The 23534-nt window shown below is 36.7% G+C and overlaps 1 protein-coding gene across 1 annotated transcript; it reads right to left on the minus strand.

The window, feature by feature from the left end:
- Positions 1-924: 924 nt before the first annotated feature.
- On the minus strand, positions 925-22545 carry LOC103720747 (probable UDP-N-acetylglucosamine--peptide N-acetylglucosaminyltransferase SPINDLY). Its single transcript, XM_008810600.4, has 18 exons — positions 22170-22545; positions 21046-21484; positions 19349-19510; positions 19061-19236; positions 18868-18943; positions 13921-14049; positions 13305-13424; positions 13121-13189; positions 12959-13040; positions 11517-11611; positions 8448-8512; positions 5666-5864; positions 5220-5414; positions 4507-4601; positions 4269-4404; positions 3964-4181; positions 2669-2796; positions 925-1837 (listed from the first exon to the last, which is right to left on the minus strand). Exons 2-18 carry the CDS (start codon positions 21457-21459, stop codon positions 1443-1445), a joined length of 2754 nt encoding a protein of 917 aa, XP_008808822.1. The 5' UTR covers positions 21460-21484; positions 22170-22545; the 3' UTR covers positions 925-1442.
- Positions 22546-23534: the final 989 nt, after the last annotated feature.

A 23534-nucleotide genomic window follows, 5' to 3' on the forward strand; every position in this document is an offset into this window, starting at 1 on the left:
TGAGAGGCTACACACACCCTCTCGTCCTTCCCTCCGAAGAAACCCTAACCCTCCATCTCTCTCGTCGGAAGGAAACCAATTCTCTCAAACCAAAACTACATACTCTAAAATTCTTATTGTTGTACATTCATGATAATTTATTTATCTTTCTGCATCATTGTACATTATGCCGGTTGATTATTTCGACAATTACATTAGTAAGGATTTCTCTGATGAAGAGCAACATGATAACCACAAAAGATCAATAAAGTCCTAGACTGTATGCATGCAATAGTTACACAAGATGTTATACTTTTGTTGGATCGTGGCTTAGATGGTCAATGCAAGCACGATATCTCCTTCTCATTTGAGAATATATTTGAATGTTTTCTTCTAAATTATGAATATATTTGGATATCTTCTTAAATTGTGAATTAAATTATTCCTTCTAAATTGTGAATATATTTGGACTGCTTATAACCTGAAGTTCTTCTGCCTCCTACAATTCAGGGTAAAGAATGATGCACAATAAATTAAAAAATCAGTGCTAGTATGACACCGGCGTTCAGCAGAAAGAGACTTCAGAACATTGTGAATTGCATGATGATGTTCTGATTTTGAAGCATAGAGAATATGCTATACATATTTATCCTACTATTTCCCAAAAAACATGGATGAAGGGACCCTTTAAAGCAAGTCCCACTGGTGGCAGGAGTAACTGTGTATTAAATCAGCTGCAAGAATGATCCACAGCAATCGAAGCAACAACCAACGTAACATGGAACCGAAACCCCAGGGGCAAGAGGTCATACCATCAGAGAAAGCACGAGTACCTGTTCATGGTCTTCTGGATTTCTTAGGCCAATTATCTTGCCCCTGTCAAACAGGCTTCCGTCCAAATAGGGAAGTAATACAATTTCGGCGAAGATACTTCATAGGTAATAATGAGAGAAGCACGCTCAGCATTTAGCATATCTGCTGGCAACTTAATTATTATATTGGGAAATATATGATACCACTGCTTCAAAGGAACATATCTGTAACCTGAAAGGAAGTCACAATTGATTCATTTTTTCTAAGATTATCCATCTGCATCTAAATTTACAAACCTAGTATATGATTTTCTTTTCAATTTGAAAATGCCTATAACAATCATGCCTTCAGCCTCAGCACTATCCCCAACCCTGAGGTTCTTTTTCTACTACATAGAAAAAATTTCATAACAGCTCCTGCCAGCCTCCATCATCATGATGATCCACTTGCACATTGACTGAGCCACGCCATTGCCATCTCCTAAATAAACAGCACTATTTCAAAGAATTTTCAGTGAATTAACTTCATGGACCAAAAACCTAGCAACTTAAGCAAGCAATGCTCCATGGTTCTGGCCTCGTTGGCAGTATGTTCTTCCAGCATAATTAGCTATCTCTGCAGGCAAAGAACTCGTCATTTCTTGATCTGTATCAGTTTCCATTTTCCTCACAGCTGGATGGGTTTGCGGTGGAGAACGGAACTGAACTCACGCCATTCATCTTTGGTGACCCAATATGATTTTCTCGAACAGTGATTGTTTTGGGTTCAGAAAATTTCACTGAAACCTGTTCTGAAAGTGGCTGCTGCTGAGGCATCAACTCCATGTGCCTGAGGGCTGGCACGTCACCATGACAATACCTGTGCCACATATTTCTGTATGTAGACTCTAGCCCCCTTGTGAATTTTGCTCCATCACAGACAGGTGACTTTATCATAAGTTCTCGGAGAGTCATTCTCAGATCTGCTAAAGCGGCGACATCAGAGGCCAGTTGCAAGGCCAGCTGGACATATTCGTTTTCTGTTCTGGCAATCAAATGCCCCAGCCCTGCATTTACAGTCAATCATATATTTCCACTTAGCATTAAGATAATCATTATGATTGTGATTTTTAATGAAAATTAAAAACTACAAGATAGCAAAACAAAGAAAATTATGGTAAGGGAATCTAATGTTAAACTGCTCATTAACTTTAAAGCTTGCTTAAATGCATTAAAAATAAAGGGTAGATAAGAGGACATAAGAGAGCTTGGGACATCTGAAGTGGGCTGTATTTAAATAGTCTAACAAACTGAATATGGACCCAAACTATAATGCAAGACAGATGCAGTCTTGTTTAATGTGGAACTGCCTTTAGTGGATCAAGATCTTAATTTCACAAAATAAAATTGGCATTTTAGAGCAAAAGGCAGATCAGGGGTCAAAAAACAGAACATTTTACCAGCATAAGTGCCAAAAGAACGATGACAAATTTAGAACGGTAAGATCAAGCATCCATATATCGTTGACATTCTGCAACTGATGGTTGGGCATTTTTATATTTAACTTTTCGCAGTACAAATTAGAACCTAAGAAGTAATAACCAACATAGAAATACAAAAAAAAAAAAAAAAAATACTTGGAGCAATAAGGCATCTGGTTCCGACTTATCATCATATGAGTACTATTCAGAAGAAATTCCAGGGGTGCAATTCCAATTCAATACCAGACGAAAAGGACAGTTTAAAAGCAACACAATTCCCTGGCCACTGAAAATATCACTACTTAGGCAGAGCTGCATGCTGCAGATGTTCCTAGTATGGTAATAAAATACTGGAGTCAAGATGCTGTTAGCAATGGTAGTCTAAGGATGCAGAGCGAACATTAGAAAGTCACTCACCAACTTTAGTGAGAAGGCTGACACCAACATTATGAGCATGCACTGAACCTGCCATAGTAATGCATGGAACCCCCATGTATAAAGACTCGCATGTAGTTGTTGTTCCTGCATATGGAAATGTATCCAAGCTGCACAGGGCGGAAAAAGTCGGAAATCATTTGCAGTAGCCCAAAGTGTTGGATGATATGACTTCTAGGAATTCTAGATATAAGAAACCAGGAATAAAGAATGTCCAGGAAAGAGTTCCAATTTACAGCCAAATGTAAATTAATGATATTTAATGGTGCTTGGTCTACAATTTTTACTTTACAATATTACAAGTTACTCACCAGGGTTAGGCCAGAATGTCCAGAAAAGAGTTATAATTTACAACAAAATGCATATTAATGAAATAAAACGGTGCTTGGTTCACAAAACTTTTACTTTACAGTATTTCAATTTTCAAATTACTCATCAGGGTCAAGCCATATCTCAACCTTAACAAGCTCAGGAAGAAAGTTCAATTTTAAACAAAGAAAATGCCATTGATGATCTTAACAGTGTTACCAGTTTGTTTTTTATCATGTAATTATTTTAATATACTCACAGGGGTCAATCCATAATCAATGGATGCAGACATACAATTATCATCAGTTGACCAGCTGACCAATCATTTAATTTAGTTAATAAGAACATTCAACCAGTCTTAGGTACCACAGCTCAACTCGGTTTGCCATGGAAAGAAGGTACACTCAAAGCTTGAAGACACCAAGTGCCACAAAGAGTTCCCAGTCCAGGTAGCATTGCTGCTTCAGCTTGGGTTGGATACAGAATTTATTTAAAATGAGTACAAGGCCACTAGATTTACATTTTTTTTCCTAATCAAATGCCTTCATTTATTCATTTATACAAGAGATACATACATATGTAGAGATATGGATATATAGAAATGAAGGCTAGCAAATGCATATCCAACAAGACTGAAGTGTGGTGGTTGAATGGACATACAGTTATGGGATCTTATGTAATTGCAATTGGCCAGCTAAATTATAAGGAAAAAAATATAAGAAAATGTTGTGGTACTGGAATAAGTGGTAACTCTAAAAAGGACAGAATATATGAGCAGATCAAAAGAAACTTGAGATTTGCACCTACAGATTTCAGCATGATGGAGGATGAACAAAACAATAAATGGCATGATAAGCATAAATCAAGAAGAAAGGGAACACAAGTATGCTGATGCAGTATTCATATATGCAGAAAAAGACCATTTTTCACACATCACGTACGAAGGAAAATTCAATGTAATCTTTCACCTGATATCCATTAGGGAATATGCTTGCATATGGTCATGGTTCAGAAGAATTAGAGGTAAAAGATCGACACGTAAAGGTTCCAGTCCCAGTTGCTCCAATGTTGAAAGAAACCTCTGCCTTATACTATCACAACAGAAGGGTTTACACTTGACCACAAGCCGGGAATTTGGAACTGCACATAATATCCTTGCCCAAACTTGCAACACTTTGGGTGTTATCTGTAAAGAAATAGATGAATTAGAACTAGCATCCCAGCTTTGATTTAGATTTGACTGATTAATAGTGGTAAATGTGCAAAGCACTACCTTTGCCAAATTATTGAAGCTCCCAAAGGTAACAAAACCATTGGAAAGAGCTGGTGTTGGAGAAACAGGGCCAGCTTCTGGAGAAGGTGTGTAGCATAGAAAACATTCAGGCAAACGAACCAACTCTTCAACATGCCTGTCAAGTAAAATAATCGTCATATACAGATTATCTATAAAAAACAAATAGCAACAAAATCTAGAGGATGGCTGTCAAATCGAACACACGTTATAAGCTTACTTCTGCTTAGTAGTAAGTGGATCAACCAATGAGTCTGTAATTCTGTAATCAATTGTAGGCAAACCAGTTGTATTTGGGTATCCAATCCAAGTTACCTACAAGTAGAACAAAAGAGATGATATGAGAGAGACAGAAATGTCACAGGAATGCAGACAATTACAAATCATAACACCAAAGATACACGACTTCATTCATTTTTTATTATGAAATATGTTGCAAGGAGGCCATTCAAAAATAAAACTTTTGATGGGAAGGGATGTTATTTATAGTCGTTTGATTAAAAAATTTTGGAAAAGTAACAATCAGTTGCAGGATGAGCTTGCCCCTGGAAAGATGATGGTGATAGCAGATGGCATATGGTGGCAGTGGCAGCAGCAGTTGAGGATCGCAACACTGGTGGATCGTAAAGATGGAATAAGGATGCTTATAATAGGACATTAAGGCAGCAAGTAGGGTGGCAGAGAATGAACGGTAGTTATCATGATAAAGGAGGGTTATGGTGCCATGAGGTAAGGTGGTGGCAGCCATTAACTGAGTGGTAGTGCAATGGAGGGTGGTTTAGTGGATGGACAGCATTTCAGGAAGAATGATAAAAACTTAGCAAAGTGGAACTTTGTTTTCTAATACTTCATGTCAGAAAAATTAACATATGCCTTCCATTATCAGGACAAACCAAAGGGAAAGCTGTAAAATGACCATGACAAATATAATACCTGAACAGGGGCTGGCCGGCAGGCCATTGTCCCTAACTTATTGTTTGCAGTATGACCTGTAAGTTCTACCAATATGTCAACTTTATCATCTCTAACCATGCCAGCAACCTTCTTCTCATCAATCCCGTAAATATCTCTCCATAATCCACCCTTTTTCAAGACCCTGTCCTTAAATTTAAGGGTCTTGGCATCTGCCTAAAAGATCATATTAAGAAGCGAATAAGAACAACAAGAAACATTATCTGCAGTATAAGAACAGTATTTCCTTATATTTCATGATAAGATAAACTATGTCAATCATCAGAGAGAAAAATGATGCACCTGCATTCTACAACCAATTATTTGGTTTTTCACCAACAAAGTATAAATTAGATGTCCAAGACAGTTCATCTTCTACAGAAGCATAATTTGAAACTAATAAGGGAAAAAGTTGGGACAAACACTACCTTCACTACTGCAGAATACACAACAATCTTGTAATTTGTGTAGTCATGGTGTGAAAGTGGAGCCTCTATGAAATATGATACAGAATGAGTAAAATAATCAGGGGACACATATCCAATTATTAGCGGTCGTTCCATATCTTTGGGATTATCCCAGCTGGTGTGCGGTGCGTATAGCTTCATAAAGCGCCTTCCCCATTCCCTGTAAAACAACATTACTATTTAAGTAGCAGGAAGATGCAAAGGGGAAGCATATATAATGAGGTAAAAAAGCAGATACAAGAGCAGCTGTATATCACCAGTATCTGTTAAAGCAATTAGAGACATTAACAAGAAGAGGAAAGAAAGTAGTAATTAGGTAGTAGTTGGCTCAATTTTGCTGAAGTGAGAGCAGGTGCTGCTACAGGGATGCGGATCTCTCAACAAAATTTAGAATAAGGAAATGCCTAAGAAATGGATGCAGGAACAAGGCTACAGAGCAGGTGCAACGCTATAGGCAGAAGTTTCCTGATACTAATGTACTTGGTGCATATTGCCAGCAGGGAAAACTAGCTTATACAATAGTTTAAGCGAAGAGTGATGATTCTAACATAGTTTCCGATTCTTATTGCTATTTGACCAATGAAGATGATAGAAAGTCTCCTAACTGATTGGACAGTGCAGGAGTAACTTCCAGCTTCCTAGAAGAATATTAACTATTTCAGACTGTTGGGGAGTACAGGAGCAAGTGAGAAGCTATACAAATATACATTTTCATGTATTTATATAAAAGTAGTGTGAAATTCTGAAAAATTCAACAAAACCAACCAGGTCATTGACAACAGTGCATAATTCTCCACTAAATACAAAAACTGATATACACAATTTTGGTGAAATTTTTGGTCTTTTTTTGGGACGAGTGGGGGATGCAGAGGATGAGGACTAATATGAATATGTCATTTTCTAATGGCACAGGCCTGCCATTCAGTATGTCTAATCTCTGAAGCACTTTAGTAAATTTATTCATCTGCAAAAGAAGAAAGTCATGCTCCTTCCAGCTCTCCTGCCCTACCACTCAATTTTCAGCAGCTGTTCACGACTAACAAATAATAGCCCAAAAATTGTGTATCTACAATGACTAATATACATCATAAATTAAGAAGAAAAAAAAGACCTCAATTCTATCCTTTAAAGAGGTCATGTCTATCATGTTACTGTTTGATATGTATAATGATCATCATACAAGTACATAAATTGTAGGCATTCTAAAAGAACTAAGCAAATCTAATATAAACCGCTTAGTTGTTTTAGATTCGTTTCTAATTATTAATTTGCTCCTCCTATTTTCTAGGTTATCCTTCAGTTGTATTAATAAATCCTTCCGAGGTAAGGAAGGGAATCGATTTCTAATAGATACTATCACTAAAAAATTTGATACCGGAGTCCTAGTTATTCCTCTTATTGGCTCATTGTCTAAAGTTAAATTTTGCACTGCATCCGGGTATCCTATTAGAAAGCAGACCTGCACCCATTTATTATATTGATTGATTTGGTTGGGTATATAGAAATCTTCTCATTTATCAGAGTGGATCCTCAAAAAAACAGTTTGTATCAAATAAAGTATACATTTGACTTTCGTGTGCTAGAACTTTGACTTGTAAACATAAAAGTACGGTACACGCTTCTTTGCAAAGATTAGTGTGGGATTATTAGAAGAATAGTTTATGGAAGAAGAACGAGTTGTTTCTTTGATCTTCCCAAAAACAACCTCTATTTCTTTATATGGATCACATAGAGAATGCATTTGGTATTTGGATATTGTCCATATCAATGACCCGGTGAATCATTCATAATTGGTTTTGGTGACGTGATGAGACCTTTAAATAGAATAGAAATGACCTATAAATGATCACAAGAAAAAAAAACTAATGTGACACCCATTGATAAGATCACGATACCCATATGCCAAACTATTCCAGATTTTTCCTTGAGATGTGTACTTGTTACATAGGTCAAGCCAATCAATTCAATAGTTGGCTAAGCTTGATAGTCTAACTACTCATAAAATTCACTCAAGGTTCACAGGACCAGACATCCTTGACAAGGGTATACTGACAGTTGACAATACCAGATATTTAAAATTATTCCATCCAGCAATGGATGCATGATTTGGCATATATTGTATGGGTGCCAGGAACATAAATAATGTTAGATCTACAGGACTAGCATATATCATGAATTAAAATGGTTTCAAAGAGTGGGTAATTGGCCTCTTTAGAATCTAGATAGAACACCAGTGTTCTGTCAAAGTGGATTTTCCAGCAAGAAATTGAAGGTTTATAAGATTGAAAGTACAAGCCATCTGAACCAAAGACTCAATTAAAAAAAAAAATCAAAAAGACTCTGGCAGATAAAAAATACAACAGGTTTACATGACTACATGGCAAAAGCACATAGACTACAGACAGAAGTGGCTAGAAACAGAAAGTTTCCTCCCTCACAAGGGAAGTGCATCTCCAGATCAACAAGCAAAACTCCAAAATGCAAAAATAAGAGTCAAAAGCAGCAACTTCTAGTATAACAAATGTGTAAGCAAACAAAAACAAATAATCATCATATTTATAGATTGATGTCTCCTAACTTTCAAACTCTAATACTAGGATTGAAAGGCAAGTGACAATTTCCAAAAAGACTTTCTTCACATCTTCCAATTAAAGTGTGAATATTCAAAATGAAACAAAGCCAAACCTTTTTTAAACAGAAAGCATAGTGAAAAAATATTTTAATGCTAGGTAAACTTCCGTACCCGTGAGCCTCAAAAAGCTTATCATCTGATCCCTCATGTATATAATTCATAGCAAGCAATCGATTCTGACCAAAAAAAAAGGGTCATATTCCAGAATTGGTACAGAAAGTACTAAAACAAAGCTGAAAGGAGATCCTTATAAGAATGAAGCAGAACAGTATTTCAGCATCTGTCCCCTTGATAATCAAGTCACACTAACCAAATGTCAAATATTAAAGAAAAATAAGGAAGTAATACATAAAGTTACATGAAAAAAAGTTGTACTGTACAGATATTAAAAAAACTAGCAACACCACAAGCTTTGCCAGAATGACTTAAGCCATAGCAATAGTTACAATGCTACAGTAGAATTTTATAAATAAAAATGGTCAAAATCACATTAACTGTCGATGAACCAAACAATCCAACCATGATATGAACTAATGGTAAAAGGACATTAAGCAATGACTATGAATTGCAATCACAATTTAACAGAATTGTTAAGTTCTGTCTCATTCTTGTGAGAAAACAGGACCAGAATGGGTCGAGACCCCGAAACTCATTCATGTGGGAAAAGAAGAACAAAAAAAGGAAAGAAAGGAAGGAAAGATAAAGAAAAGGAAAAGTGAAAGAAAAGAAGAAAAAAGAAAGAAAGAAAGAAAGAAAAGGGAGAAGAAAATGAATGAAAGGAAGGAAAGAAGGAAGAAAGGAAAGAGAAAGAAGAAGAAAAAGGAAAAAAAAAAAGAAAGAGGCAAAGGAAGGGATAAGAAAAAGAAAGAAGAAGAAAAAGGAAAGAAAGGAAGGTAAGGAAAAAGCGAGGAAAGAAAAAAGAAAGAAAAAAAAAAGAAAAAGATAGAAAGAAAGAAATAAAAAGAAAGGAAAGGAATGGAAAGAAGGGGAGCAAGATGGAGGATACCTACAGGACTCTTGACCGCACTGTCATCAAGACAAGGCTGGACAGTGGGGCGTCCCGTTTCATGGAGGAACCGGAACACCCCTGTCCCACAAGATTTAAAACCTTGAGGTCAAGTACTAGGAATGACCAGTATATAAATTTATAAAAGAGCAGTGGGAATCTACCTAGCCATCAAAAGATTAGAAAGTTTATAGTTGCAGCATGCTAACATCAAGCATTAATCTTAAGCACTAATTCAGTGCATATGATGAGGTTCATGATGTATGCTACTAGCATACGATTATGTGTGAATTGATGAAACAACAACAATCTAGATGCCAATCGCTAAATAAGAATTATGCAAGTACAGTTTTGAAAGACATGAGCAAAAAATCAAAAATACAAGCATGCATCTGTGTATATACCAATTCAGCACCCTGGCTCAATCAGCATTATTTCCACTTTGCACCACTGCATGCCTAGGCAAGAAACCACCAATTTTGCATTTAATTTTCAAGTACTTTAGATGCTGCAGATGAATGATTAAAAGTGGAGATTTGCATTTTAAAGAGTGACCACTTATCTTGTAACAATAAGATTTGGGTTCAGATACCATGATAATATCATAAATCCCATATGATTCACAATTTTATTGGGAATTGTGAGAAGGCCTCAATCTAACCTATAGTCAGGAAGTAACACAAACATTGTTGTTACAATAATTTCAAAGATATAACGATTGGAGTTAATGAAGTTTAATTTTGTAGTGTTGCCGAGCATATTTTAATGAGATAAGGTTTTATCCAATCAAAATATGGCTGAAAATGTTTTAGGCATCAAAGCATCCTGCAATTAAGAGAGCCAACTCTTGATGAAGACTAGAGAAGGTTCTAAGAAGAGCGCTTAGGCTTAAACAAAGGGTTGGAAAGAGGACCCCAAGGACGGAGAAAAAAGCAATGTGCGATGATTAAAAAAGCTTAAGACTGATATTAATTTTGATAAGAACAAAAGACCAAACAAAGGCCGCATAAAGTTGATCCCAATTACACGTATTGGGCTTGTAGATTTTCATTCTAGTATAATAGATTTATTGACTCGAAATGAACAATAATTGAAAAGACTTCACCAAGACAGGTAGTCTTGGTATGTTATGCTCTTATTTATAAAGATGCATGATCGAAGTGGGAGAAAACAATAAGAAGCAGGTGTACACATTGGAACAAGATAGGAATGCTAGTGTAGTACCCTAAGCAACAGCTTTGTCTAGCAAGTTAAAGAGGCATGAAGTGTGATAACTAATTACTGTGAACTGTGAAGTCATAATTACATAAATTCTACATTTTGTGCAAGTAGTACACATGGGATGCTTATAGAGGTCATTATCCAACAACCTGGAAAACATATGGGAAAACAAGCTGCCAGCATCTATGAAGCATGGACATGGATACAAGATACAGATATAACACAATATTGATACACCTATGGCAAACCTGAAAAAGGCAATGTATGATACAGCTAGGAAATACTAATAAATATATGTATTTATATATTCATACATGCATGCATAGATATACAAATATATGCACATATATTATAAAATATTCATAAACTCAACTCAACTAAGCCTTAATCCCAAACTAGTTGGGGTCAGCTACATTATCCTTTTTATACGGATATATAAAAAAATATATTCATAAACCATAGTAGGCTATCAAAATAACATAGTCAACTTTTACATGCTCATTATTTAGTCATCAATCAAATCCTCACCTCAATTCATACTTCATTTTCAAATATTAACATCATAAACTATAAAATTGATCATTAAACAATGAAGGTTAACATTAAAAAAGGAAAGGAAACATCCTCCCACTTATTTTTGAAGTATCAGGGAAGTATCTTGGGTGTATTCAATAAGCATATGGACTGTTTTTTATTTTTAAAAAACAGGATAATTAACACAAGTATCAGACACGTATTTGAAAGTATCCAATCAGTATCAATATCCAATATGACAAGCGATTTTAGGTATTTATGCTTCCTAAATGCCTGAATTTTAAGAATTCTTCCTGTGTCAAGGAGAAAAAAGGAGGGTTTAATTCTACAAAGTTGGGCATCAAAATTTTTAGTTAGTTTTATGTAAATATTAGAACCCACTGATTTAAAAAATAAGGACAATAAAATGAAAATGATACCTGTCCTGCATTACGTGAATCAGGATCAATCTGAAGGCATCTCTCATATGCCTCTATAGCCAGAGCAATATTTCCTGCATCTCTATAAAGGACCCCTAACATCCCAAGATGATGATGATAAATATGTGAACAAGAAAACTAATTTCTTAATCCAGTTCACAAACAATTCATTTATCAACAGAAAACACAATTTATACAATATATACCAGATTCCTGACAAAGGAATGATGATATTAACAAGGATAACGATGATGACGATGATGATGATAAATTGAAGTAGTCACTAATGATGAACTGTTCAATAAACAACATTTACTTAAGTATATTTTTCTACAGAATGAACATAATGGAGAATATTCTAGTATAGGCTTTAGTTGGTTACAATTTGTTGGTTCAAATCCATTTCGGGCAATTATGACAAGATTAAGATGTTCATGGGACATTTGTTTCAAGCAAATAACTAAAGCTTCTGAAACAGAAATGGAGAAATATTCCCACTCAGTTTTCTTAAAAACCAAGAAAAAAGTTTTAACAGAAGACCTTAGCTGCTTCATTCCGTTACATGAAATCTGATGAGATAGCCTCCGCCACATTAAACATTTAGCTCCAACTTTCTGAATTTAAATTTGACATGTTGGAAAATAGTACCTTGTCTTTTCTTGATTAGTTTTTACTTCAGTCAACAACTGAATTCTCTTAAAACTTACAAAACTTTAGTACACGTCATCTAGGATGTAATTGTGTGCTAGAATCAGATGGCAATAAATAGACTACAGCACTTTCCTTTAGCCAACCATGTCATCATACATAAATCAACAATCAATAAAAACACTTGAAAGTCAAAGGCTCAGGACGAATAATTATTGGATATGACAGCCAGGAATGGAACAATTATTTATCTGGAAAGCAATCTGCAAGAGAACTCAAGGTGATTACAAATCTAGCAATAACTTCTATATGCAAGTAATGAAAAATTAATTGGTGAATAATGATACCCATCTAGCAAAGTACCAGAAGAAGTTATTATACCATCCATTCATACCAAAATTTATTTATCAATGTATCTTTAAATAGCATATTGCTGACTTTTTTCTTTATAAGAAATCAATTAATTAATAAATAAATGAAATCATAATCCAAGTAAGGACCAGCAAGCCTTGTCTTTCTATCTCAAGCATAAAGCTAAACATGCTTGCCGAAAGTAAAGTCTTGATTCTTAAACAGTATATGCTCCAAATTCTACTCTTACCTTTTAAAATTAAACTAGTTATTTTTTTTATCTATTCAGTATCGATTAAAATCTTATAGTATCATTATTACCATCAAATGATCAAATCTCTATCAAACACACATTAGCTTGTTTATAGACATTATACCAATTATATACAAAAGAAGTGGCATAGCAAGAACTAAAGAAAGAAGAAATGGAATTCACCAACTACCTAAGTTATTATATGCTTCTGCATATGTGGGGTTGGCTACAATAGCTTTCTCAATCATACTTGCTGCAGCATCCATTTTACCCTATAATTATAGATAGATCAAATATCTCCAAAAAACAATAGTTTCAATTATGCGCATAGGAAGTGAGTTTGGAATAACACCTGAACAGTATAAACAACTCCAAGGTTGTTTAGCGACTGTGAGAAGTTAGGTCGAATTGATAAAGCCATCTACACAAATATCAAGAAGTAAAAATGTCAAATCCAATAAAAATGATTACAAACAGCACCACACAGAGAATACATCGGAGTAACTGACTTGCAAATTAGATGTGATTAAATTCACCTGATAACAATCCACAGCTTTGTCGAGATTATCTCTATCCTTGTAAATTACTCCTAAATTGTTGCATGCCTCCGCACAATGTGGATTGAAATGTAATGCCAGTTCGTAAAATACGATTGCCTTCATAGATAAATTTTCAACATTTTAGCTACAGGTGAAAATAATTTAAAGAATTCAACAGAACTCAAGATTAAAAATATCAATCCTGCAAATATAATCAAGAAGAGAACACTAAATCTGGAGTTACAGATTGGGAGAATAGGTAAAATAAGATCCGTCGTCTCGGTACTAGATCTTGTACTAGTACCATCCTATTACAGTGTTGGTATGCGGTACGGTACGAAACGGCGAGGCGTATGAGTGTCGGTACGGTACGAAACGGCGAAGCATGTGAGTGCCAATTGTATGCTCAGTATGAGATTGCATACCGGTTTAATATTGGTACGGTATGGTATGCTCGGTACAGTACAATACCAATCAGTACGGCAAACCTTGGATAAAAGTAAAACTATATAACTAGTAAGTGCACACTTAATTGAATGCCTTGGTTAAGATAATTAGATGACAAAAATATGCATTGAGAAAGACAAGTTAATAAGGTTTCTCTTTGACTGACCATGTCAAATTTCAGCATTTCGCCATATGCAACACCAAGATTATACATCGCATCAGCATAGTGCCAATTGTAATATAATGCTTTCTTGTAGTATGCCACCCCTTGGTTGATATCACCCTCCAGTTTTACCTGAAGACATGCTACAACATTGTAGGTACATGTGCTACAGAAGAAAAAAAAGATTGTACCTTTTTTATTTTATTATAAAACTTCACAAAGAAATTCACTTTGAAATTGAAGAGAATAAGAAAGCAGTGAATATCTAATACAACTATAATGTGTCAGCTTGAACAAATTCAATATGATAATTAATCATACATGCATAGCAAGACCACACTAAACTAATATTAACAAGGTGGGGGGGGTGTGGAATTGGTTAACCTAAGAGGGGTGATAATAGGAAAACTAGAACCTACGTGTCTTTTGAAGAAAGTATAACAGTACACTGAGTAGCACACTAAACTAATATTAACAAGGTGGGGGGGGTGTGGAATTAGTTAACCTAAGAGGGGTGATAATAGGAAAACTAGAACCTACATGTCTTTTGAAGAAAGTATAACAGTACACTGAGTAGCATAAGATATTTATACCAATTCTGGAAATAAAACAATCAAGAATAACACTTCTAGATTATAATAACAGTTTACATAGATAAATGAATAAATATGCCAACCAAGGTTCTCTGTCTCGGTACCGGACCTCGTACCAGTGTCAGTACAGTACGAAATTTTTTGACATACCGAATGTCGATACACTATCCGTACCTAGTAACAGTACCGAACCAGTACCGTATGCTCTGTACTGCCCGGTTCGGGCCGGTATGGCATACCATGATGCCAACTATTGTCACACATTACAAGCCAAAGACACTCTTACAAGAGTCACGAAAATTCACTTTTAGTTATGTAGACAAAAGATAATCTTCTTCCCAAAAACAATAAGAATGTAAAAACTAACTATTATAAGGACAAGCAACAAACATTGAAATAAACAATTAACATCAAAAGTATCTTATAACCAAGGTGCTCATGCCAAAGTGAAGAGTGCTCCAATCACAATAACATTAGATGCATAGGCCTTGGGATGCATTTAGGAAAATCACGCAATTAATTGGGTAATACATATTATAGAATACCAAATGAGAGCTTGATGAAGGTACAAAAAGTTGATCAATGCTCAACTTTCACATGGAAGGATTGTGTTTACACCACATCTTCACTCAAGGTGGCACTTGAGAGACACATGCTCATTCACATTCAGCGGTGAGGTTAGAACATGATGAGTGCAATAAGACTTCCATTAAAGGTCTCGATAAGTACTAAGACCAGAGTGACAAGCATCATAGAAAAGCTGGCCGAGTCGACTATAAGAGGTTATGGCATAGGTTAAACGGAAAAGATAGCCCAAATAAACTACAATGGAGCAAGTTGAAGGAAAACTAGTAACAGGATCGAGGCTAATCAAGTACGGTTATCAGTTTGACAAAAGATACCAGATCTAGCCATTAAGATAGACATGAGTAATGGAGGATAGTTGGCACTAATTATCAAAACTGTCAAGAAAGTGGAGGCCAGATGTGGACTGCCATCTTCAAAGCGAGCAATTACTTTTCATTTTTTGAAGTAAAAAGTGAGCAGTTACTTACTGCTTGTCTTTTAGTATAAATAAGTGGATTGTAATCCTAGAAGGATTTTTTGACTCATCAAAGAATCCAATTAATCTTTAATTATCTTTATTCTTTACTTTATCTTTACTTTTCCTCGATCGTAGTTTACCAGTAGGAGTCTAAATCAACCCTTAGGAGTAGCAATAACAATAGATTACTTCAATCATAAACTCGGCTACACCCTGTCATACTCCGTCCATCTTCTTTTGAACGGACAGTGTAACGGTAGCAAAAGTCCTTGGAGCTTAAAGCACCTAGACCCATGCTATTGTCATCACCATCCTTTCATGATCCTATTTTCAACTAATCTAACGCCAGTAGCACGCTCAAGCATCTACATCTAGCCACAAGACTTGTCACAGACTTCCTGGCATGCTCGTCTCCAGGCGAAAAGAAAAGCTCACCAATAGATTTTGACTAAAGAATATTATCAAGAACATATTTTGTTGCTAAAAGAAGATAAGGAAAATGTTAGATGTAGAGCTCCAAATTCCCCTCATGAACTTGCCCAAACCCAACTACATAGTACCACTTTTGAGTCAAATTTCTAACACAAACAAATTCAAATAAAACAAAGGCATCCTAGTGCACGGAGCTCTCACCATTTCAGGGTTTGTGGAGGGTTAGACATACATAGCCTTACCCCCGCAAGCAGAAAGGCTATTTCTACATTTCAACTCCATGACACGAAGGTCACAATGGAGCAACCTTATCATTGCGCCAAGGCTCGCCCTCTTCAAATTCAAATCAACATGAACCTAATTCTTACAATGGTATGAAGGGGTTAGGGTTGACGACCTACATTGGTTGGGTTAGTGAAGGAACCATGGCCTTCCTTCTCATTCATGACTATCACCCAAAGGTGGCAATCTATGGGTCGGATTGGGTTGAGATTGTATACCGACGCCTATAGGGCTTGAGCCCAACTGGACCCGGCCTCCCAACGAGTCAAGTATGCCTGACCCGAACCGACCAACAGCCAACCCACTGACTCAGCCAATCACTAACCCGTTTTACTTGGCACAAGCCCACTAATTTCAGGCTTCATATTTATGAAAGGGCTATTTTTCATAGTTTTTGGATTAAATCATGACATAACAAAGTAAATGAAATAACAATATAAATCATTAACCTAATGGCTCACGTTCACCCCACAAATCCAATGCTTATATGTGTATATATATATCCCCCGACCTAACGAGTTGCAGGGCCCTGAGCCAAATCTGACCACCCCATTGACAAGTCGGCATTGGATAACCCATTCCGACCCGCGAGCGGCAATAGGTTACGTTAGGTGAGTCGGGTCCTGAACTTGTCGGGTTGGGTAAACAAGTTGGGTCAAGAATTGCCACCCTCGTTATTGCTGGTGTGCTATCTCCTAATTCATGAAGCAAATAAGTGGCAAAATCCTTGAAGATGAAGCACGAGGGATGGATCAGTGGGGCAATGAGAACTAGGAGTCAGAGGCTAAGAATGAGACTAAAGAGATAAGGGAGGGAGAAAGAAATGGATAAACAGGAGGAAGAGTGCGCTAGGAAGAGCAAGTGTGGTTTGGAATGACGAAGAGGAAGTGAGAGAAAGAGATGGGGTAGGGGGAGCAATGGGAGTGAAGGAGGGAGAGAAATGAGGGGCGCAATAAGATAAAGGAGTAGGGGATTGGGTGTTAGAAATATCAATATTGTAAAAGGCATTCTTGATAGCTCTATATGTTCCTAGCTCTCCCACAAATGGCACTAGTAACAAAACAGGCACCCAAACACTTACTAAGACCCTTTGGCCTGTATATAAGAACCAAGCAAGAGCTGGAAGTTTGTATGGGTCAAGCAAGACTATCATGGAGTAGACGGGCTTGTGTTTTTATAAACCCAAACTAGGCAGGTCAAGCTCTGAATTTTGAGCCCTCAACCCCAAACTAAGAGAGAAGATGATAAAGCTAAAGTGGAGGCATGGGGAATAAATGGTTGGCAGCATATAGCAAGCATCAAATAATGGGTGGTAAGATGGTGACCGGTAGCCACTCTAGATATATGGACATGACATGACACAGAATGACACCACATGGCATCTAACAATAACAAGTCTTGCTTGCATGTGCTAAAAGGGTCAAAACTAAGCAAAATCTCTTGGTGTGTTTTGACCAGAGAAAATGCATGACACTGAAATAGAGTGCAAAACAATAATTAGCTAGACTAATGTTTAGAGTGCTAAACAATATTAGCAAGACTAAGGCAAGTAAGTGTCAAACCTCTTATTTTCTTCAGTGCAATATAGAGAAAGTGCAAGTTTTGACAAGAAATATCACTGAGTAGTCAATATAGTTTAATATCTTCATCTGCATACGCTTTTAAATATTTGTATTGTTCATAAATCTTCTTTGCATCCCATATTTTAAAGAGGTTGAAGTTTGACTAATTAAGATGTGTGTACTTGGCATATGACTCTATCACCTAGGTGTAGCAAAGTCTAATAGTATTAATGCAGTCATTTTTTATCAAATAGGGATTAGCCATGCAGCAACATCTTAAGTTGAGAAGGTTTCATGAAAGTGAGCCTGGCATGAGATCGATAACACCAGCTGGTGGTAGGGAGATCTTGCTCATTGGTTGCACATTTAAGCTTAAGCAACAAGGAAACAAACCTTGAAAATTCCATTAGATTTGGAAAGATCTTAAATGAATGGGAATAAGACAATGTTTCTTAATATAGAAATTAAGATCATAAGTTTGACACAAATAATAAACTGAAGAATCCACAACTCTATGAAGTAGTTGAGCAAGAATTTTAAAAAAAAAAATCCCATAATTTAAATATTGGAAGAGAAATTCATGAAGTAGGAACCTGACCATCAATCTTCCTCATAATATTTCTAGGTTTTATTTCACGAAAGAAAGGCTCACAACTCAAATTAGCTGGATAAGAAGTCTGTCCTTCAAGCATGTGACAAACAACTATGATGATTGCTAAGATTGTTAGAAGTGAGAACATTTCCCAGCAAAATTTAATGTTATTTAATTGTAAGAAATAAATATTTTAATATTTTTCACACCACACATAGGATGTGTATACAACAGTATAAGTGTGCTTCAGTTTGTTACTGAAAATTGATATTATCACAAATATGTTCACAAATTATTAAAAATTAAGCAACTAAACTGGCACAGGAAAAACTCATGGCATCATTAAACCATTTAAACTGTGAAGAGGATTTGTATCCTCCCAAGTAATAAATAATTGAGTATGAGCATGATAATATATTAGCAAAGTCATCAATGTGTACCCACCTTTGTTCCCAAATCCGTCAAAGCTATTGCCATGTTGTTTTTAGCAATCTCAAAGTTTGGAGAAACAGTCAAACATCTGATGCAGCACAAAATCCAGGAAACTGGAGCATCAGTACAGGCAGCAACTACCAGTTGCACCAAGTAGTCATAACAAGAACAAATGCTAACACATGACAGGAACTGCCAAAAGTACCTTTCATAGCAAGCAATGGCTGCTTCCAAGTCCCCACGGTTCTTATATATAACTCCCATGTTGCAGTATGCTTCTGCATATAAGGGCCTCTCTAGTGCAGCCTTCTCATAGCAACTAAGAGCCATATCATATTGCATCATCTCAGAGTAAACCACTCCGAGATTATAATATGCAGGCTACAAATGATTGGCATATATGATAACAATAAGTATGATACATTGGAGGTTACAATTGTAAATTTAGAAAGGGAAAAAAGAAAAAGGACAAAGGTGGCGATCATGAATTTACCGCATAGTGGCTGTCTACTTTTAGAGCTTCGCAATATTTCTGAATGCCTTCCTCAGTGTTACCAGCAAGTTTTAAGCTGGTACCAATATCTGTTAACACAATGGCAAGGCATTCTGCAGCAGGTTTGTATGAAGGATCAGCCTTTAGAGCCTTCTGATATGACTGCATTGAATTTGTTATGTAAGCTTTATGAGTAAAGGAAAACATAACACCATCTTCATGAAACACAGATGACAGACTTATAGAGAACATTTCCAGAAAGTAAACACGCCAAAGCATAAGAACAGAACAAGGGTGAAAAAAAAAGTATGGCAATATCCTAGTTGCCAGAATTGGTATGAGTGCAGGAGCAGGTATAGGCGTGGGTGTAGGGGAAGTGGACAAATAAAGTGCCTAGAAGTGGGTGCCTGATTATGTTTCTGGGGACTTTTCTGAAGCAGGTATGTCACCCAAGCTAGAAGCTTCCCTCTTATAAAGGTAATATAAATACATAAGTCTAAAGAGGTGTGCACACAAGCACGCACATAAAGAGATGTGTAGAAGCAGTCTACTCAATCACATGCCAGGTAAGACTAGCGTTTGCTAAATAAGCAACGTGCACCTTTAAACAAGAATCAGGTATTATTCAGCAAAATCAAGCATCCTTGCGCAATAGCAAATCAGCTCATAAGTAGAACCAGATTAGAATCAAAATCATGATCAGCACAATGGCAACTCAAGCAGTAAAAGCTGAGGATTATAATAGCTAACAACAGTAAGAATTCCAGCCATGCTACTTCAACTACCATATTTTCACAGGATAGTATTTTTTGTAAGAAGATATCTCCATGACAACAAGCTTAGACTGGATACTAACTTGCATGCTTGATGTATGTATCTCTATAACAAGGATACAGAGCAGACATGCAATAGGATACACACCACAACAAAGGCTTGGGCCAGTGTTTGTCCATCAAATCAGCATGGAAATGTTTATAGTTTAATGCAGGGATTCCTCAAACTCTGAGTAGAAGCCTAGCAGATCAACCATGAGAGAACACCTATGCCCATTAAAGTTAAGTATAAGGTATCTAAAAAGACATGGAATCGATGCCACTAAAGAACTTGAACATATGTCCATTTGTGCTCAAAACTTCAAATATTCAACATTCTGCATTCACATATTCTCAGTAAAAGCACTAACAAGTCCTACCCTTCGCAGATAAGAAAAAGATTAGTCATAAACCCACGTCTCAGCCACACCAAGAGTTTACAGGCACATGCTACTCTGGACAAATGGTCTTGGCTTGCACATTGAGCTTTGAGATTGTTATCCTATTCACATATCTATTAAAAAAAAAAAACAAATCACCCTTGAATCTGGCAATGATAAATGAATTCTACTGAAAACATGTTTTGAAATTGCCACGAGAATTTTTTTTCTAACAATTCAACATGTAAATTCTTGATTAGTGTTTTAAGCTCATCATATATTGAATTAGAGGGGCAAAATAAAGAACAATGATGCAATGGTTCAACTAACCGTAATGCGGATTTTGTCGAGCACCCGAGTTGTAAAGAGTAAATCTAGAGTGCATCTTAAAAACTTAAAGAATAAACAAAGAAATAACATAAAATTCATCTGCAGGGTCATGAGGAATCATGTCTACACCAGTCATTCATAGCATGGGAACAACAGCATGTGATAGGCGCTTTACCTCAGCAGCCTCTATCAGGTGACCTTCATCCTTGTATATAACTCCACAGTGAGTGAAGGCACATGCATTCTGTGGATCCAGCCTAATGGCTTCCATGAAGCTATCAAATGCTTGCCGTGTCATATTTTGCATCTGGAGGCATATCCCCTTGCCTATCAGGGCCTCCACATTGGTACTGTCCTTCTCAAGAACACTGTCATACAACACCAGTGCATCCGGAAATTTGTTTCGTGACCGAAGGATATTGGCATATGAAAGCGCATCTTTCCCTTCGAACCTCTTCTTGGGGGGAGTATCCTGGGTTGGAGGTACACCTGCATCCGAGGAAGACCTTAGCCCTTTTAAGCACTCATTCTCCGATGCCGCACTAACGCTTTCTCTCTCGTTACCAACACTCATCTCTGTCCATGCCATTAGATAAGCACTCCCTATTCCGTTTCTGGAAACAACATGGAACAAAAAAAGGTGATAGCAACAAGCAATTCCTCTACCAGGAAATAGCACCAAAATCAAGACTTTGTAGTCGGAACTGGATCCAAAATCTGGAAACCAAGCAGATAAATAACTACATTCTGTGGCATCATGATCAAAAGAATAACTCAACGATCGTACTCAAGTAACTTAAGCGTTTCCATAGTTGATTAACAAAAAAAACAAAAATTTCATATTGTACTTTCCCAAATCTTAAACTTTGAATTCAAATCATAACACTAATGATTTTAGTAATACTACCAGAGTTTTAAAAAAACAAAGCAAACAATTGAGTTAGAACACGAATGCAGAATTTAGCACTCCTAGTAGCATCCGATCCTACCAACATACAATCTCTAACACCTCCATCACAAAGGTAAGAAAATAAAACGCTAATACCCGCGCTTCCCCACAAGAAAACCATCGAACGGCTTCCATTCAACGCTAAATAAAACCAACAAGCAAAAAGGACAAAAATATCAGAAAAACAGATGGAAACTCCAAAAAGAGCCGAAAGATTGGTCCCAGAGCGCTAGAGACAGTGTAGAAATCCAAAAATCAAAAATAATTCCTCAAAACCAACGAGGAAAGACAACAAAATAGAGAGAGAAAGAGAAAGAGGAAAAAAGAGGGCCTAGGGATTCGAAGCTCACATTGGAGGAGGAGTGCAGCGAGTTGGGGTAGAGAAGCCATGGAGACGGCGCTTCGAGAGGCTCAAGTAGAGGGCTTTCCAAGGACGGGAACCGAGGGTTTTGGGCGCGAGTAGAGGGATTGGGGGAAATAGGGGAGAGAAAGAGAGAGAGGAGCTCTTCTTATTTTCTTTGCCTTTCTTTTTTTTTTTAATTTTCTTATCTTACTCCATTTCTTTCTCCCTCCCTTTCTACTGCGGCCGCTCTCCTATATTTTGGCTCCTAATAACGGGGAGTGTGGGGGCGGCGTGTCCGAGTCGCTTCTCTTCTCTCGCTCTCTCTTGTGCCCGTCGACGCCACTCTTCAGCCTTCAATTGTCTCCGACCCCGGCCCCCCTCTCCGCCCGTCCGTTAACCCCGATGCCAATATATAAATACCAACTCCTTCGTGAAATGGCCCTCTCGTTCACTGCAATTATGGTTTTGCCACTCTCGCCGAGGGCGCTTTTGGTCCGGTGGATTTTGAGATTCTGAAAGTGTACATGCCATGCACGGCTGGATATGTGATGGCGTTTCCGAATCTCAAAATCTATCATGTATAGCAGTCGTAATTGAAGTGAAATTTTATATTTTCAGCTGGATATGAACAGAGATATATTGGTTTATTTTGCCAAATATAAAATTTAAAAATTTTGATTTGGTGAAGATATCCTAATACTATACAAAGATTCGCAGCGGATGCCGATATTTTGATAAGATATTATAACGTCGTACAAAGATACGCAATGACTGCAGGATAAATATTTTTTTCATCTTTAGGTAACCCTAGACCAATATGTCGAAGAGGTACATTGAAATATAAATAACACACGAGCCTCATGCATATGGGATGCGCATCCAATCTAACCAAGATCGTAATGCTCCTTAGTATCTTGGGATGCTCCGTTGGGATAACGGGGGAGCAGCTGTCATTGTGGCAGTAGGGAGAGCAAAAATAAGATCGTCAAATATTTGCATGTCAATCTTTTTATATATTATACAAAGATTATGTAATGAGATATAATAACCGGTTGAAAATATTGGCCGCACTATTTCTGCATCCCTCGACCAAACCCTCCTAATATGATGATATGATGCTACTGTATTGGCCAAAATTGGTTCAAATTAATATCTTGAATCAAGCAAAAATTGTGGCTAGAGAGAGGTAAATCTTTCTCACCGTGCTCCCTCCTCCACAGGTATATATCCATTTAGTGTTTAAGAAAATTAAACATATTCTTCTTATATAGGTTAGTTAAAATTAAACTCAAGTTTAGAAATATAGTGATTTGTGTTAGACAGTACTCTTTGATATATTATTTTGTAGGTCTTTTTGGTATATTTATCATGT

The sequence above is a fragment of the Phoenix dactylifera genome, unplaced genomic scaffold (genome assembly GCF_009389715.1).
Source record: "Phoenix dactylifera cultivar Barhee BC4 unplaced genomic scaffold, palm_55x_up_171113_PBpolish2nd_filt_p 000275F, whole genome shotgun sequence".
In the NCBI taxonomy this organism is placed as follows: Eukaryota; Viridiplantae; Streptophyta; class Magnoliopsida; order Arecales; family Arecaceae; genus Phoenix; species Phoenix dactylifera.